The 15,883-nt window shown below is 60.9% G+C and overlaps 5 protein-coding genes across 5 annotated transcripts; 3 read left to right on the top strand and 2 right to left on the bottom strand.

The window, feature by feature from the left end:
• Positions 1-468: 468 nt before the first annotated feature.
• On the top strand, positions 469-1,641 carry GPP1 (uncharacterized protein; the record flags this gene model as incomplete). The annotated part of the gene is made up of 1 exon (XM_060600106.1): positions 469-1,641. The coding sequence occupies one exon, from the start codon at positions 469-471 to the stop codon at positions 1,639-1,641; it is 1,173 nt and encodes a 390-aa protein (XP_060456733.1).
• Positions 1,642-3,641: 2,000 nt separating this feature from the next.
• CcaverHIS019_0402870 (uncharacterized protein) lies at positions 3,642-3,884 on the bottom strand (the record flags this gene model as incomplete). Its single annotated transcript, XM_060600105.1, has 1 exon — positions 3,642-3,884. One exon carries the CDS (start codon positions 3,882-3,884, stop codon positions 3,642-3,644), a length of 243 nt encoding a protein of 80 aa, XP_060456732.1.
• A 101-nt stretch (positions 3,885-3,985) lies between these two features.
• On the top strand, positions 3,986-4,768 carry CcaverHIS019_0402860 (uncharacterized protein; the record flags this gene model as incomplete). The annotated part of the gene is made up of 1 exon (XM_060600104.1): positions 3,986-4,768. One exon carries the CDS (start codon positions 3,986-3,988, stop codon positions 4,766-4,768), a length of 783 nt encoding a protein of 260 aa, XP_060456731.1.
• Positions 4,769-4,933: 165 nt separating this feature from the next.
• Positions 4,934-7,346, bottom strand: NOP9 (uncharacterized protein; the record flags this gene model as incomplete). Its single annotated transcript, XM_060600103.1, has 3 exons — positions 4,934-6,676; positions 6,710-6,948; positions 6,989-7,346. The coding sequence occupies 3 exons, from the start codon at positions 7,344-7,346 to the stop codon at positions 4,934-4,936; spliced, it is 2,340 nt and encodes a 779-aa protein (XP_060456730.1).
• Positions 7,347-7,635: 289 nt separating this feature from the next.
• Positions 7,636-15,314, top strand: TUB2 (uncharacterized protein; the record flags this gene model as incomplete). Its single annotated transcript, XM_060600102.1, has 7 exons — positions 7,636-7,819; positions 8,122-8,238; positions 8,271-12,052; positions 12,088-12,787; positions 13,520-13,540; positions 13,894-13,954; positions 14,027-15,314. The coding sequence occupies 7 exons, from the start codon at positions 7,636-7,638 to the stop codon at positions 15,312-15,314; spliced, it is 6,153 nt and encodes a 2,050-aa protein (XP_060456729.1).
• Between the last annotated feature and the right edge of the window lie 569 nt (positions 15,315-15,883).

The raw sequence follows: 15,883 nt of genomic DNA, 5'->3' as shown, positions 1-15,883 counted from the left end.
TCTCTCCTGCCCTTGACGTCCACAGTCCAAACTTTTTGGTTCCACGACATGCACCGCGGACCCAACGTCCGTCCCCCGGTCCGAAATAGGGCGCACTCGTAGCTCGTCGCCGCCAGTTTCGGGGGACTGGCAAACGTCATAGCTCCTCTCAATCCCCTCCACCGTCGGTGATCCGCGCGCGTAGAGGGCACAATGCCAGTGGTGGACTTCACGGACCACGATCTCGGGGTCCGACCTTGGGTGCATGTTTGGGGAAGTTGAGGTGGAGGGCAAGTCTGTCCGAAGAGACAGAGACCGGAGATAACTCCCGCTCTCGCAATCAACAGAAGATATAACACCTAGTTGCTCGTCTGTCTGGTCCATCAACTCGCCACCGCCCTTTACTTTACCAAAAAAAACACAGCTGAGCTGTCGTATCAAGTCTTAACGCCCACCACCACTCTATACCACCTACACCACACACACACCATGTCTGTCTTTACCAAGGAGGCGTTCCAGATGTCGGCTCTGCCGACCCCCGTCAGCTCGGCACCTGCGTCGACTGCTGTCTCGCGCCGCGGCTCGTTCGCCAGCTGGGCTTCCGAGACGACAGCCGACTCGCACATTGTCGAGATCAACGTCGAGTCGGTTCTCTTCGACATGGACGGCACCCTCATCAACTCGTCGCCAGCCGTCGTCAAGGCTTGGGAACTCTTCGCCGAAAAGTACCCTCTCGACCTGGACGACATCCTCCGCTCGGCGCACGGCATGCGCACCATCGACGTCCTCCGCAAGTGGTGCAAGGTCCCCGACGAGCACATCGAGGCCGAGGTTGTCCGTTTCGAGACCGCTATCCTCGAGAACGCCGAGGAGATTGGTCGCCAGACCGGCAAGAGCGGCATCGAGGTTCTTCCCGGTGTCAACAAGCTCCTCACCGACCTGAGCGAGCACAAGCACATGCGTGACGGCGAGCTCAAGTGGGCCATCTGCACTTCGTCGACGCACTTCTACGCCGGCCAGGCCATCCCTATTGCCGGCCTTGAGACGCCCAAGATCTTCGTCACCGCCGACTCGGTGCAGCGCGGCAAGCCCTTCCCTGACCCCTACCTCCTCGGTGCCAAGGGCTGCAACGCCTCGCCCTTTGAGTCCCTCGTCGTCGAGGACGCACCAACCGGTATCCGTTCTGGCAAGGCTGCTGGATGCCGCGTCCTCGCTACCTGCACCTCTCACTCGGCCGAGGAGCTCGAAAAGGAACGCCCCGACTTCCTGGTCGAGGACCTCTCCAAGGTCTCGGTTACGTGGGACGTCGCAACTCAGACCTTCAAGATGATCATCGAGCAGCCCATTGGCCGCGTCGACCCCCGCCCCACCCCCGACTCGACCCCCCTCGTCACTCCCGCTGCGTCCCGCGCACCCTCCTTCTCCGGAGAGCGCCAGCGCTTGGCTTCCGCCATGGCACCCACTGGCGAGCTTACTGGCAACGACTCGGTCGTTGGGTCCCCCATGTCGTCGCGCCCCTCTTCTCCAGGTATCCCCACTGAGAAGACTGCTGCCGAGCGCCGCAGGTCTTCGGGTGCCGCCGCTCACGTCACGCTTGACGCGTTCAAGCGCGCTCTTGCTGGCAACGCCAACAAGGTGCGCGAGCTCGCTCTCGAGGAGTAAGCTTCTGTTGTATAATTAGACACATTATTTAGATCGCATAGACATCATTACACTGTTAGAGTTCAATGCAGGCATTGGCATAGGCTTTGGATGTGCAGGTACCGTGTTGCGACTCTTGACGAAAATCCTTTTAAACATTGCATCGGAACATTGGAACCCACAACCCACGTGATGGCATTCCACACACATTCATGTCTCATCAGAGATCTGAGAGCCCGATCGACGGCCCGAGGGACAGGATTTTGCCCGCCCTCTGGGCAGCTTGTACTCTGGAGCTTCGACATCTGGACAACCAACCCATACCAGGTCACCAGACACCAGCATCAATCGCGACCGAAATCTGCTGTACGTGTGCGAGGAGCTCCGAACTCCCCAAGGGTGTTTGCAACCTGTGGCCCCGTCTCGCACCAGGGACCCAGGGGCTAGGGAGATGCGAGACTGCTGGTGACAAACAACATTCAGCGTGGCTCACACATTCCGGAAAACGTCGCGCGAAGCCATCAGTACGCGTCTGCTGATCACTCGGCTTACCTTAGGATTGACGCCTTGACCTGCAACAAATCAACATGCACTGCCAAAAGAAGAACATGTCCAACTTGTCACGCTCGCCGCTTGGTTAGCACCCCTCCCGTCCTTTCCCCCGAAGTCTCCTCTGAAAATCGAACCGGCGACCTTTGGAATCCAAAAGTGTTTGCTTAATCAACGCGCTACCGTCGTACCCCTGATCGGTGCCCGACGCGTTTCACCAATTTGCCACCCAATCCATGTTGTAATCACTATCTACTTATCGATTACCCCCAGTTACGAACCATTTCATCTCACTTTGATCGTTCCGATCCACAACAAGTCTGCACCCTAACTACATCCCACTTACCTTCCCTCACACACTCTACTCAACAACTTGAGAGACTCATCCCCCATCTTCCTTCTTAATCCCAGCCTTTAACCCCTACCCATCCATTCAATCTCCTTGCTTTTTTCAGCCAACTTCTCTCACCGTGTCCCCTGCTCACTCAGTTCCGTCTCCCATCCACCCATGTCCGTCCAGGCGGGCCGTGGGGGCCCTCCAATACGAGGAGGCGCTCCAATACGAGGTACTGGCCGTGAGAGAGGGGGCCCCCCAACAGGGGAGGATCCTGGTGACCCCGGTGGCCTGGGACGTGGGCGCGGTGGAGGTGGTTACCGCGGAGATTGGGGACGCGGTGCGGACCATGGGCGTGGCGGTGACCGCGGACGTGGTTCCTTCCGTGGCGGCGGAAAGAGGGGGAGCAAGCCCCGAAAACCGTTCGTCGACGACGGCCTACCACCAATGGTCGGATCGATCGACAAAGGCCCGCGTAAGATGTCGCGAGAGGAACGCCAAAACTCCAGCTATATCCAGAACACGGTTTATGCCAAGCCGCCACCACCGCCAACTAGCGGCAATGCTCAGGCATTGGGACCCGGTAAGCACGGCAAGTGGGGAAAGAAGAGGCAGTACGGTGGTTTCAACGATCAGGCGTCGTCCTCACGAGACACGCTTGATGCGCCAGGCCCCTCACAGCGGCCTTACGCGCCCCTCCCGCCGCGACCGGGAGGTCCGCCTCCTGGCAACTGTCTTCCGCGCGCACCATCTCCTCGGGCTGAGCAGTCACGTGTAGCTCACCAGGGGTTGCCGCCGCCTTTATCATCTGGCGCAGTCGTTGCCTCCAGTCAACCCCGCGCTCCTCAAACAGGCGCCGTCGCGTCTACTACCAAACCCGCCGCCCCTCACGCTGGCGGTATACATGTCGACCAACCTACTGCATCAGTGCTGGATAATCGTGCTGCTTCAGCATCGAAATCGAAGCCAGTATCTGTCCCTGGAAAGGGACCACCTGTGGGGCCAGCGAAGAAGGTTATGCCACTACCTGGCAAGCGGGGCCCAGAGCAGCCACCACCACCAGAAACGCCAGCTGAGCCTCCTAAACCTCGCTTCAGCCCGCGGAACTATAATGCGCGTCCCAACCCTCCAAAACGGCCTACTCCTCCACCTGCTCCACCTGCCGCTGCACCTCAGCCTCGCCCTGTAGTCGCTCCTCCGCCTCCAGCTGCGGCCGCTCCTCCGCCTCCCCCTGCAGCCGCTCCTCGGCCTCGAACCGCGGACCCTCCTGAATCTCCCACGTCTGCCGCTCCTCGGCAGCTGACTGCAGCCACTCCTCGACATCGTGTGGCGCCCCCCGGTCCGCAACCTGCTCAAGCACCTCCACGATCAGCACCTTCATGGTTAGTGAAGTCACCGTCCCCACCGCCGGCTCCAAGCTCGAACATGGTAGTCGATGAGAAACCACTTGTGGACGAGATCGAATCAGATGACGACGCCAAGATGGAGCATGACTCCTGGCCACACCCCTCCTCACCTCCGGCGCCCCCGGCGGAACTGGCCATGTCCGGTGTTGACGCGTTCTTCGTCCAGGACACTCCAATTGAGTGCTGGCGCTTACCTCTCGCCGCCAAGGTCACCGCGCGCAAGGCCTTTCAGGTGGTTGTGAGAAAACGGCTACTGAAGCAGGGCAAGAGCGCAAATCGGTACCGCTGGCGTGACGACGGTCTCGCAGTTGACTGGGTCCGTCTCCCTCCTGTTATCGAGGGCGAGTCGGACGACGACGACGAAATTCAGGTGATGGACGCCCCGCCGCGAGCTCCGATCCCGACCTTCGTTTTGGAAGACTCGCCAGAGCCGGAGCCACTCCCACCGCCGTCATCAAGTTCAAACTGCGAGATGAAGAGCTGGTCTCCGCATTCGCCGCCGGTGGCGAAGCGGCAGCGGGTAGATGGGCCACTCGAGTGGCAGTCGACTGCTGGCGGGTGGCTTGACGCCAACACTGAGCTGAGCAGGCATGTTGCCTCATCCTCCCCAGTGATTTCGACCTCCGCGCTTTCCGAGGCCCGAATCGAGAGCTCTGTGCCCCCCGAACCTCAACAGGTCAGGAGCTCGGTACCTCCAGAGGCAGCACGGGGTTCGAGCACAGCACCAGAGGCCTTGCTGGACATCCAAGCTCGGATGCTGGCTCTACAGGAGGAGATGGGGGCGCGCATGAAGGAGCTGCAGGAGCAAATGAAGGTAGCCATGCAGCAGGAGAAGTCACAGGGGCAGCAATCGGGTTAGTGGAATGACGGAGCAGGTTGTATTTTAGTGCATAGACTAGTGTAAGCATGTGATGAGCTCCGGCCTAATGTCCTTTTGGGAGTGAGATATCGTATGGCACCGCGTATGCCGGCCAACATGTCTTGCTGTTATACAGTGCATAGTCTATGTAGTCCCAGTACCTCCCTACTTGCTCTTACGCTTGCGCTTCTTCTCGACGGCGGCGAACACGTCGTCGATCTCGTCGCGCTCGCGCTTCTTCTCCTTCCTCCTCTTCTTCCTCTCCTCGGCCGTCTCTGTCGCCTCAACCTCAGGTTCAGGCAAAGGAGCAAGCTCGTCCTTCTGGTGCGCAAAGTGGTGCCGAACACCAAGTACACTCTCGCGCCACTCGTCGGGTCGGCGCTGGAGGAGATGCAAGTCGAGCTTACGCGCAAAGAAGCGCCCGTACTGGCTATTCCCGAGCGCGGTCGCGTGCGGAATCAGCGACTTTGCAATCTTCTCGCGCATGAACCCGTCCGCTGTCGCCCACACCGTGTCCGCCACGCGGCTCCCCAGGCGGTCCTGAGCGAGGAGCTCGTACTGTCCCATGAAGGTCATGATAAGTTTGCGGCGGTACTTTGCCGGCACAGCCGGCACCGTGAGGACCTTGTCGAGGAGGTGGGATGCGACGGGCGAGGACGCGTACCCCAGCAGAATGTCGGGGTTCTGGGCGAGGAGGCTATCGAGAGTAAGAGTGCTGGGGAGGGCAACGAGGGCCTGCAGCACAAGGCAACCCGGAAGGGATGGGTCGAGCTTGCCGCCCCGCCTTTCGCGGCGGTTCTCCCATGCCGAGCGGCGGGCCTTGGCGGCCGCCAGGGCCTCGGCGTCGTCGTCCTTCTCCACCTCGTCCTCGGATTCCGGCGCCTCCTCGCCCGCCAGGAGGGCGGCGTAAACCGGCCGCGTTTTCATCGCCAGCATACACGGCACGAGCTGTTTCGTGTCGTCGCCAAGGTCGAGTGCGCTCACCACTAGCCCTTCCACCGCCGGAATAGTGTCCGGAAGAGTAGAGGCGCGGCGAGCGAGCGCGAGAAGAGCCGCCGTACGGCCAGTCTTGACGAGACCGCGGCCACCCGAGGTGCCCTGGATCTCCGAGATGGCAACCTTCACGCCCGAAGCGTCGAGGCGTCCAATGCCTGCCGCAACCGCATAATTTGCGTATGGATGGGCTGCGAGCTTGCCAAGTTTGCCGACAAAGTACGTCTTCCAGAGGGCCTTGAAGACACGCTTTGGGGCGAGCGTGAGCAGAGCCTCAAGGAGGCGAGTGCCCGTCTGGCTAACGACCTGGGCAGAGAGGTAAGGCTGAGGTGTGATCTTTTCCTTCTTTCCCTCCTTCTTGCTCTCCTTCTTGCTCTCGACGGCAGTCACCAGGCCCTCGGTCAGGATATCGAAGAGCGATCCCTGGGCGACAGCACCATCCTCAACCTCACACTGGAGGAGGAGCTGAACTGCCGGACTGCCGACCGGACTCACGCCCATACCCTGCCACTCGACGGGCGCGATACGCTCCATGAGTCCCTCTCGGATCTGCGGGCGCAATGCGACGACGGACTCGGGCACGGCGCGCTTCTCGGCTGTGGAGGGCTCGTCACCGAGGATGCTCTTGCCCTGCACGCCGTGCCCCTTACGCCACTTGCCGGAACGCTTGGAGCGCACGAGGTCCGCACCGCCCTCGCTGGCGTCGAGGGACGGCAGAGCGCGGTCCGGCGTCAACACCAGCAGAAGGAGGCGGACGGGCGGCGACGCGTGCGCCTGTGTCAGAAGACCCGGCAGCGTGGGCTGCAGGCACCCAACGATAGTCGTGACCAGCTCAGCCATAGTGGGGAGGACACCCTCATCGGCTTCCTTGTCCTTCTGCTGTTTGATGTGCTGAGGGGGGTACATGCCGCGAGCCTGTTGTTAGTTTCTGTCAACCTTTCAACTGACCTCGCGATCAAGTGTCCCCGCCGCCAGGGTGAGCCACGTCTGCGCGACGTGACTACCAAAACGATGCCGCACCAGCGACTCCCATTCCCCGCCGACAGCGTCACCAACAACTCGCCGTCCCCAGTCGTTCAAACTCGGGAGGAGGCGCTCGAACACGACAGCCACATCGGGGTCAGTCGAGACCTGCAACTCGTGGCCCCTCAGTTCGGACAGGACGGACGACAAGAAAAGCTGGCGGTCTGGATTAGCTAATCTCTAGAGTGTCTGGAGAGGACTCACCCTCGCGCTCCTCGCCGACGCTGCCAACCCCTTCCCAGTCCTTGATCTGGTCCTCGACATTGCGGAAGTACGCCTTGACGTCGGGGTCAAGCACGCCGAACGGGTACTCTGACTCGTGCCGCGGTCCGCGCGTCCAGTCCGCCGCACCATCTTCTTCAACCTCCTCTCCCTCGGGGCGCGGGGGAGGTGCCGGCCGCTGTCCAGTCTTGAGGAACGCAAGGCGGGACGGATGGATGCCACCATGCGTCTCCGGCTCGGCTTCCTGCACGGGCTCCGGTGCAGGGACAGATGCAGGAGCGACATCGTCCTCGGTCTTGGGCTTGCGCTTACCGCGCTTCCGGATCTGTTCCTTGGGCATGGTGTGATGTTGATGTGAGTGTTGGTGGTGGAGGTCTCGAAATTCTGGTCTTGGAGTGGAGGAAGTCACGTGAGATAAAGAGTGGAGGATAGGCACGGCTTAAACAAGTCCTTAGGATATTGAGGTAATTTCGGTGCCTGGATAGGTATTGGTTGACGGGGTCAATTTTCCCCCATTCCCCCTCCTACGGTGATAGCCCTCTCACCTCACTCACGCGACAATCCAAGCTTCTCTCCACCCTTTACATACTCCCTTCTCCACATTCTTCCCCAACTACACGACGCGTCCCATGCCACCAAAAGGCAAGAGGAAGCGCTCGGCGTCGCCTGCTGTTGGCAGTGCGGTCGCGGAGACGCCAGCATCGTCATCAAAACGGTCGCGCCTAAATGATGGCTCTGCTTCGGATGCTGGGTCCAACATTGAGGTCGTGTACGAGCTCGTGGGCAGTGACAAGAAGTGCATGCGGACAATGAGTGAGTTGGTATTGGGCCGGGCTGGAGTTCAGCGGAAACACGCGTATCGAAGTGGTGCAGCGAAGGAACGGAACGCGCCTCTCTGATCGGACACGCTACTTGGATGGCTCTGTATACTTGGCCCACTAGTTTGTGGGCAGCAAGGCGGTCGAGGAGATGGAGTTCTGTCTCGCCCATCCGACTCGATGTAGTCATGCACTACCATCACTCTGAGGAAACCCCCATGCTTGTTGCCGCACGCTGCCGTGCCCGCACAGCCCGCACAGCTTGCTCCCATCAGCCGTACAAACGCTAACAAGCAGCGGACAGGACGCTCGACGACGCAGTGCTCGGCGTCGCCCGCGGTCTCGGAATCTCGTTCCTTGGCCTGCGCCTTACGCACGTTCGCACAACAGGTGTCGAGACGGATGTTTGGGACGGTGAGTCGCCCGCACAGACCGCCTAACGGTAGACTTTGACTTCCGCACCATCCGTGACCGCGCTCTCGCACAGGGTTCGCACTCGGAGGTAATCCGCGTGTACTCGGGTGCACTTGGCCAGATCCCAGAGCCGTCGCGCGCGGCATCGTTCAGTCCCGCTGCAGCACTGGGGCACGACCCACGGGCTGTTGAGTCGGCTCCAGCTACGGTTACGCATTTCGGGTTCGGATCCGGATCCGTACCCACTCCACGGTCAGCCCTACGCTCTCCCAGCGACGGGACGCCTAGATCACAGAAACACGTCGTGCTCGCCATCCCCTCCGATACGCCACCTGCCACGCCGTCCCCTATCCCAGAGAGCTCCAGGCGTAAGAGGAAGAAGGATAGGCGCAGGCAGTCATCCGAGAGCAGGACGCCGTCACCCGGGCCCGCCAATCTGTCCCGCATCGAGAGCCTCGCGGCGAAACACAAGCCTGCACGTCCCAGTCCACTCGGTCAGTCGCCCACGCAGACGTCGAAGGGCAATGGCAAAGGGAAAGCTCAACAGCCTCCTCAGCAGCCTAAATCGAAGCGATCCAAGTTGAATGATACCGTCCCGCCAATCGTCGGCGCTCTCCCGCCGACGGTTGGCACCGTCGAGGAGAGCGAGTCTTCGGCGCCCGTTTCAGTTCTGGGGGCGTCGTCGGCGTACTGGATCCAACGCTCGTTAGACGATCTGGGACAGAAGGCGCATTCAAGCCCCGAGACGACAACGTCTGTCCTGCCTGCATCGACCGCGAGTGGATCGGCCGAACCAACACCACAACAACCTTCCATTACCCCGACACCGTCAGCGACTCTAGCTCCAGTTGCAGCCGCGCCGGCAGACTCTGGCCCGCCTCCTGCGTCCACCTTTCACCCCGATGAACCGCCAACTGTGACGGCGAAGGCGCCGGCCAAGCGCGGTCCGAAGCCCAAGAACAAGGTCCCGGTGCAGGAGCCCGCTGCAGAGGAGCCGGTACATCCGCCTTCCGAGGACACTGCAACTGAGCCGACCAAACCACCTACCGAGGAGCCAGTGAAAGCGCGCGCCAAACCCGGGCCTAAACCCAAAACCGGAGGCGCGGAACCTGCTGCCAAACGACCTCCTGGGAGACCACGCAAGGTCGTTCCTGCTCCAACAGAGTCCTCAGCCGAACCTGCTGCCGAGTCCACGGCGCCGGTCAAGCGGGGCCCAGGGCGGCCGAAGAAGGTCGTCGCGGCTGCTGCAGGGACTTCTGTTGAAGTTGCGGCACCCACGGCACCCAAGAAACGGGGGCGCCCAACGAAAGCTGAGGTGAAGGAGAGAGAGGAGAGGGCGGCCGCAGAGGCGGAGAGAGTGGCCAAAGCGGCCGCGGAGCTGTCCAAGGTCCAGGCTAAAGGCAGCCAGCCTGCGAAGGCCAAGGCCGCAGAGGAGCAGAGTTCGTCGGACGACGAGCCAGCTCAGCCTCCGCCGACGCGCAGACCGCGGGGCCGCCCGCCCAAAGCCAAGGAGGTCGGGCAGCCCACAAAGGCACCAGCCAAGGTGACGCCTTCGGAGACAGAGTCGGAGGAGTCCTCGGATGACGAGTCATCCGATGATGAGTCTGAGGAGGAGTCTGAGGAGGAGTCTGAGGAAAACGGGAAACCCACAGCAGTGGAACCGAATGCCTCGAAGCCAGCTGCTGGGACTTCTAATGCCGTACCCGCTGCTGCTGATGAACCGGCCATCGAGGAGCTTGCTGAGGAGACCGTCGCCGATGTCCAGGAGGACCCGGCCCCCGTCATGCTGGCCACGGCAGTGGAGGAGACCAGCCCAGAGGCCGATGCTATGGAGGTCGACGAGGCTCCCCCTGTCACCGCGAATGGCCACGCTACCGACGACGTTGAGATTGAAGAGGTTGATGACGAACCCCCACCCCAGCCGAATGAGGATGGTGCCGTGAGCGACCTGGACACTCCGCCGGCGGGAGAGAGAGGTACATCCGTTGCGCTCCTGGAGCCAGAGGCGTGTCCGCTATGTGAGCAGGCGGCTGATCACGCTCCCAAGGATTGTCCTGTTGTCCTGGGCGGCGTCGGCCGTGTCCGTGAGCGTATGGAGGAGCGCCGCAAACAGCTCATTGCGGCCGGCATCAAGCCTCTCATCAAGTCAGATGCCACCCTCGACTCGTGCAAGCAGTGGATCACAAGGCTCACCAAGGTCGCGGCCAAGGTCGTGAACGGTACGCCCCAGACGTCCTCGCCTGTCAAACCCACGCCTGTTGAGGCTACCCCGACACCGACGGCCAAGGCCGCGCCAGCCAAAGTTACGCCTTCATCAACACCAGCCAGCGCCGGGCCCACGCCAAAGCCTCTCAACGCCGCGAAGCGCTTCGCAGTCGCCAACGGTGCCAAGTCACCCGCCAGTCCCAAGGATGCCTCGGGCGGCGAATCGTCTGACGACGAGGCCACGCCGTCCGCGCCCGCTCATGGTTTGCCTGGCACCCCAGACACACCCTCCTACCCGCTGTCGTTGCATCGAATGGCTGCCGCACGCGCGGGGCGCAGGCCTGGCTCGTCGCGCCTGAGCGTGTCGGACGCTGTGATCGAGACGGGTGACTCGTCTGACTCTGACTCGTCCAGCTCTGGATCTGGGTCTGGATCACAGTCAGAATCATCCATAGACTCGGACGACTCGGACTCGGATTCAGACTCTGACTCGGACTCCTCTGGATCGGCAACCAACATTGACTCGGAGGCATTGCTCCGCCAGATCATGACGCAGCCCCTGAGTCAGCGGCAGCGTGCCGAGGCTGCGCGCACAGCGGCGTCGATGCACGTCGTGACGCAGGAGGACATTACCGAGGCATCGGACGCGACAGACAGCGACGAGGATATTATCGTTACGCGTGCGACCCAGCGCCGCGGGTCCGACAGCTCGATCGGCGATTTTGTCGACGGTGAAGATGGCAGTGGTAATAGCGTGCACATGGACGACGAGGACAGCGACGCCGAGACCAAGAACCGGCTGCTGACCCAGGTCGCTGCCACTTCGCAGACCGATTTGCGTGTCACCAATGCTGTGACCGACGCGATGGACGTGGACGACGACGAAGACGACAGCGCGATGGAGGAGGAGCAGTACAGCGAGGACGACGTTCTGCCGAAGACCCACGTTACACCACGACGCTCGCCGTCGCCCCCCTCCTTTGGATCCTCGCGCTCCTTCTCCCGACTCGCAGCAGAGAGCCCTGTTCTAGACGACTTTCCCGGCGCTCTAGCACTCCGCGATGCGATTCGGGAGGACGTGGTGGTTGTGCCCGGAGCCCCAGACGGGGTCGGGACCGACTTGACGGCCACGCAAGTCAACGTGCGAACCCCACCCTCGCCACTGCCGCCGACGATGCCATCCCAAGTCCGCGACTCGTCCTTAACCCCAGCGTCTGAGTCCGACGAGGATGAAGACGTGGAGCCCAAGTCACCAACGCCTCCCCCGGCCAGGCGCCGTGGCCGCCCACCTAAGAATGCCGCTCTGCCCTCCTCTCAGCCAGTTCGCCGCTCAGCACGCCAGCTCTCCCGCGAGCCAGAGCCACCCGCTAGTCAGCCTATGCGTCGCACGCGGTCCTCGTCATCAAGCGACCCCACACCGCAACGCGTGACGCGTTCGATCTCCAACTCTGCCGCGCTGTCCTCTTCCCAGCCAGTCGGACTCAGGAAGTCTGCGCGGTTGAGCTCGTCTCCTCATTCCAAGATTACGCGAGTGCTCGAGGAAAGTGACGGGGAGGACGGCGATGAGGAGAGTGATGAGGACGAGGCGACACTGCAGTCGTCGAGTCAGGTAAACCGAGGGACATGCAACGTAGCTGATATCAGAATCGCAAGGGATTCCCGTCCTCTCTCGTGCGGCCGACGTCACAGCTCTCGCCGCCGCCATCACGCTCCCATTCGCCCTTGTCATCAATCGACGCGTCGCAATCTGTCCCTGTTCCAGCAACTCAGTCGTCGCCGCTGCGCCGCCGTACGCGCGGTGATCCTCAGACGCCTCTGTTCATGACGCAGCCGAGTCAGATGCCGGCCACACAGGCCTACCACTCCATCCCACCGCCACTATTCCCAGAGACGCAAGAGAACGGGTACGCGTCTGACGAGGGGTCGCGCTCCGATCCAGGCTCTGTCTCCTCCACCCACTCTGACGCCGGCTCGGAGCGCTCGTTCTCATCCGCCCACTCTGAAAACTCTGACGCCTCGGACTCTGGTGCCTCGGCTGGAAACGACTCATTCCCAGCACTGCCCACACTGAGACCGAGCTCGCAACCCGCTCCCATTGCGAGCAGCTTTCCGACATTAAGCTCCCTTCCCAAGGAGTTGCTCCGGCAAGGCGTGGATGGCGTGCAGAGCGTGTGGAACCGCATGAAGGGCCCAAAGGAGAATACGACGCCCGATAGTAGTGACGACGACAGCAGTGACGATGTCGACGAGAGCTCGTCAGAGGACGAGGTGCCCGAGCAGATCCGTAGCAGGATTGCAGGTGGGTCACGCAGCGCCAAGAAGCCGCGGACGCGCGGGGTCATGCGTGGGTGGTAGTGTACGTTGCTTGTACAGCAGTCTATTGAAGTAATTATCCGTTGTTTGTGTCATCGATGAGCAGACTTGTGAAATTCCGGCGGTTTCCACACTTGGGCCTCGACAGTTGTTCACTAACCAAGCAGGCGTACAATACTTTTTTCCTCAGTTATCTTAATGTTCCATACGACTTGGCTGCTGCGACTTGGCTGCTGGGGTTCAAGTGGGTTGTACGGCGGCAACAGATCCACCAACTCTTCATTCAGTTGCTCAGTTACTCGGTACGCGGCCTTGCAGTACATTTAACTACCCTGTAACCACCATCTAAACATACAACCACCTCTCAACTGGGGTCGGAGGGCCTCTAACCCGAACCTAACATCTCCGACTCCAAACAAGATATAACATCTCTGTTCGTATAGTGGCTAGTATGCTCGCTTGTCATTAAGTTCTGGCTTGTGATCGCGGGAGACCGGAGTTCAATTCTCCGACAGAGAGTTTCGTTCTTTTTTGTCGATACGTCTTGGTTCCTGACCGACGCGTCGATTGTTTTTCGTGTTCAGGGCATTTGGTCCCGTTGGGGATCAACACACAGACCACCTAGCAAGTCACGTCGCATGGTGAAACGGGAGATGATGACCCTGGGCTGCTACTCGCTCACTCGCTGGCACCCTCCCCCTCGACCCAGTCAGCAATCTTGCATCCTCTTCTCTTCTCTTCGTGTCAAGTTCAAGTCCAACAGTCCACAGTCACTCATTCAATAGTAGGTATCCTATCCTCCTCAACGATCAAGACGCGCTGACACCCTCCTTCTCCTAAACTTACGTTGCAACGATACTACGATCGCCCTTGGCAACTGTTTCCCCCGTTTGCCGTTGGATCCTCAATCTCCTCAATCTGACCCACTGGCCCACTACGATCTTGTGCGATGCCCATCCAACTGATCTGCAACGTCATGCACGCCACACGCCACGACTGCCCCTCTGCCCCTCCACACCTCTCGCAACTGACACTTGTCCGTCACCTTCCCCAACTACAACTACCTTGCTTCATCTCCTTCATCCACACTCTTTGAACTCCTTTTTTTCAACCTTGCTCCCACCATGGTCCGTTCAGTGCGCGAGATCGTCCACCTCCAGACCGGCCAGTGCGGTAACCAGATCGGTGCCAAGTTCTGGTGAGTTGGTGCAGAGTTGGTGCAGCAGCACCGCGATGAAAGGAGCCTCGTCCATTTCTCGCTCACACACAGGGAGGTCGTGTCCGACGAGCACGGCATCCAGGCCGACGGCTCGTACAAGGGCGCGTCGGACATTCAGCTCGAGCGCATCAATGTCTACTACAATGAGGCGGCTGCTGGCAAATACGTCCCGCGCGCTGTCTTGATTGACCTTGAGCCGGGAACTATGGACTCGATCCGCGGTGGCCCTCTGGGCAGCCTCTTCCGCCCCGACAACTTTGTCTTTGGCCAGAGCGGTGCCGGTAACAACTGGGCCAAGGGCCACTACACCGAGGGTGCCGAGCTTGTCGACTCGGTCCTCGACGTTGTGCGTCGCGAGGCCGAGGGGTGCGACTGCCTCCAGGGCTTCCAGATCACCCACTCGCTCGGTGGTGGTACTGGTGCCGGTATGGGCACTCTCCTCATCTCCAAGATCCGCGAGGAGTACCCCGACCGCATGATGTGCACTTTCTCGGTCGTTCCCTCGCCCAAGGTCTCGGACACGGTCGTTGAACCCTACAACGCCACCCTCTCGGTGCACCAGCTCGTTGAGAACTCGGACGAGACGTTCTGCATTGACAACGAGGCGCTCTACGACATCTGCTTCCGCACCCTCAAGCTCACCACCCCCACCTATGGTGACCTTAACCACCTCGTTTCGGTTGTCATGTCGGGCGTCACCACCTGCCTGCGCTTCCCGGGTCAGCTCAACTCGGACCTGCGCAAGCTCGCCGTCAACATGGTGCCTTTCCCCCGTCTCCACTTCTTCATGGTCGGCTTTGCGCCCCTCACCTCGCGCGGCTCGGCGTCGTACCGTGCCGTCTCCGTCCCGGAGCTCACTGCGCAGATGTTTGACGCCAAGAACATGATGGCCGCTTCGGACCCCCGCCAGGGCCGTTACCTCACCGTCATGTGCATCTACCGCGGCAAGGTCTCGATGAAGGAGGTCGAGGACCAGCTCCAGACTGTCCAGCAGAAGAACTCTGCTTACTTTGTCGAGTGGATCCCCGGAAACGTCGCCGCCGCCCAGTGTGACATCCCTCCCCGCGGCCTCAAGATGTCGTCGACCTTTATCTGCAACTCGACTTCGATCCAGTCGCTCTTCAAGCGCATCGGCGAGCAGTTCTCGGCCATGTACCGCCGCAAGGCCTTCGTGCACTGGTACACTGGCGAGGGCATGGACGAGCTCGAGTTCTCCGAGGCCGAGTCCAACCTCTCGGACCTCGTCGCCGAGTACATGCAGTACCAGGAGGCGTCGGCCGACGACGAGCTCTACGACGACGAGGACCTCCAGCTTGAGGGCGAGGAGGAGATGATGTAAGGCGAGCCAGGTGCCTGGTCTTGATCCCTCCTCCCTCCCGTGGGCATGCTTTCGTGTGCCCACACCTTCATTTCGACGACCCGGCGGCAGCCTTGTCGTCGCCCTCGTCGAAACCCTTGTACTTCGTACCCCCCTCCCCCTCCTTCCCCCTTTTTACCGCCACGCTCGGGGCCTAGTTCCCGGTGTCTCGCGATGAGACGGCGTGCTGCGATCTATGCCAGATAATAGTGTAATTGTAATGAGCACGGTCTGACGAGAGGTCACTGACTGCATGGAGATTCTCCCACTGGCGTCGTCCAACGTCCTGGAGAAGGATGAGCCGCTGGGCAAAGAGGTACGTCAGGAAAGTCGTGCCGAGTATGGTGGAGTAGGTGTATATTATACAAGTGGGGACCTCGATCCGATGCTCGTTGCTCACGACATTCGGGGGACACAATACGATTCCTTCATATTCGGTACAACATTCAACACGGTTCCGGCCATTCAGCAGCCAGTGGGCACGGCGCACAGCACAAGTGTTCGGGCGCTTGGCCTCGTCTCACTCTTTGAATTACCCTCCCCTTGCCAAG

The sequence above is a fragment of the Cutaneotrichosporon cavernicola genome (assembly GCF_030864355.1).
Source record: "Cutaneotrichosporon cavernicola HIS019 DNA, chromosome: 4".
Taxonomy (NCBI): domain Eukaryota; kingdom Fungi; phylum Basidiomycota; class Tremellomycetes; order Trichosporonales; family Trichosporonaceae; genus Cutaneotrichosporon; species Cutaneotrichosporon cavernicola.
This window is presented reverse-complemented; position numbering and strand designations above follow the sequence as displayed.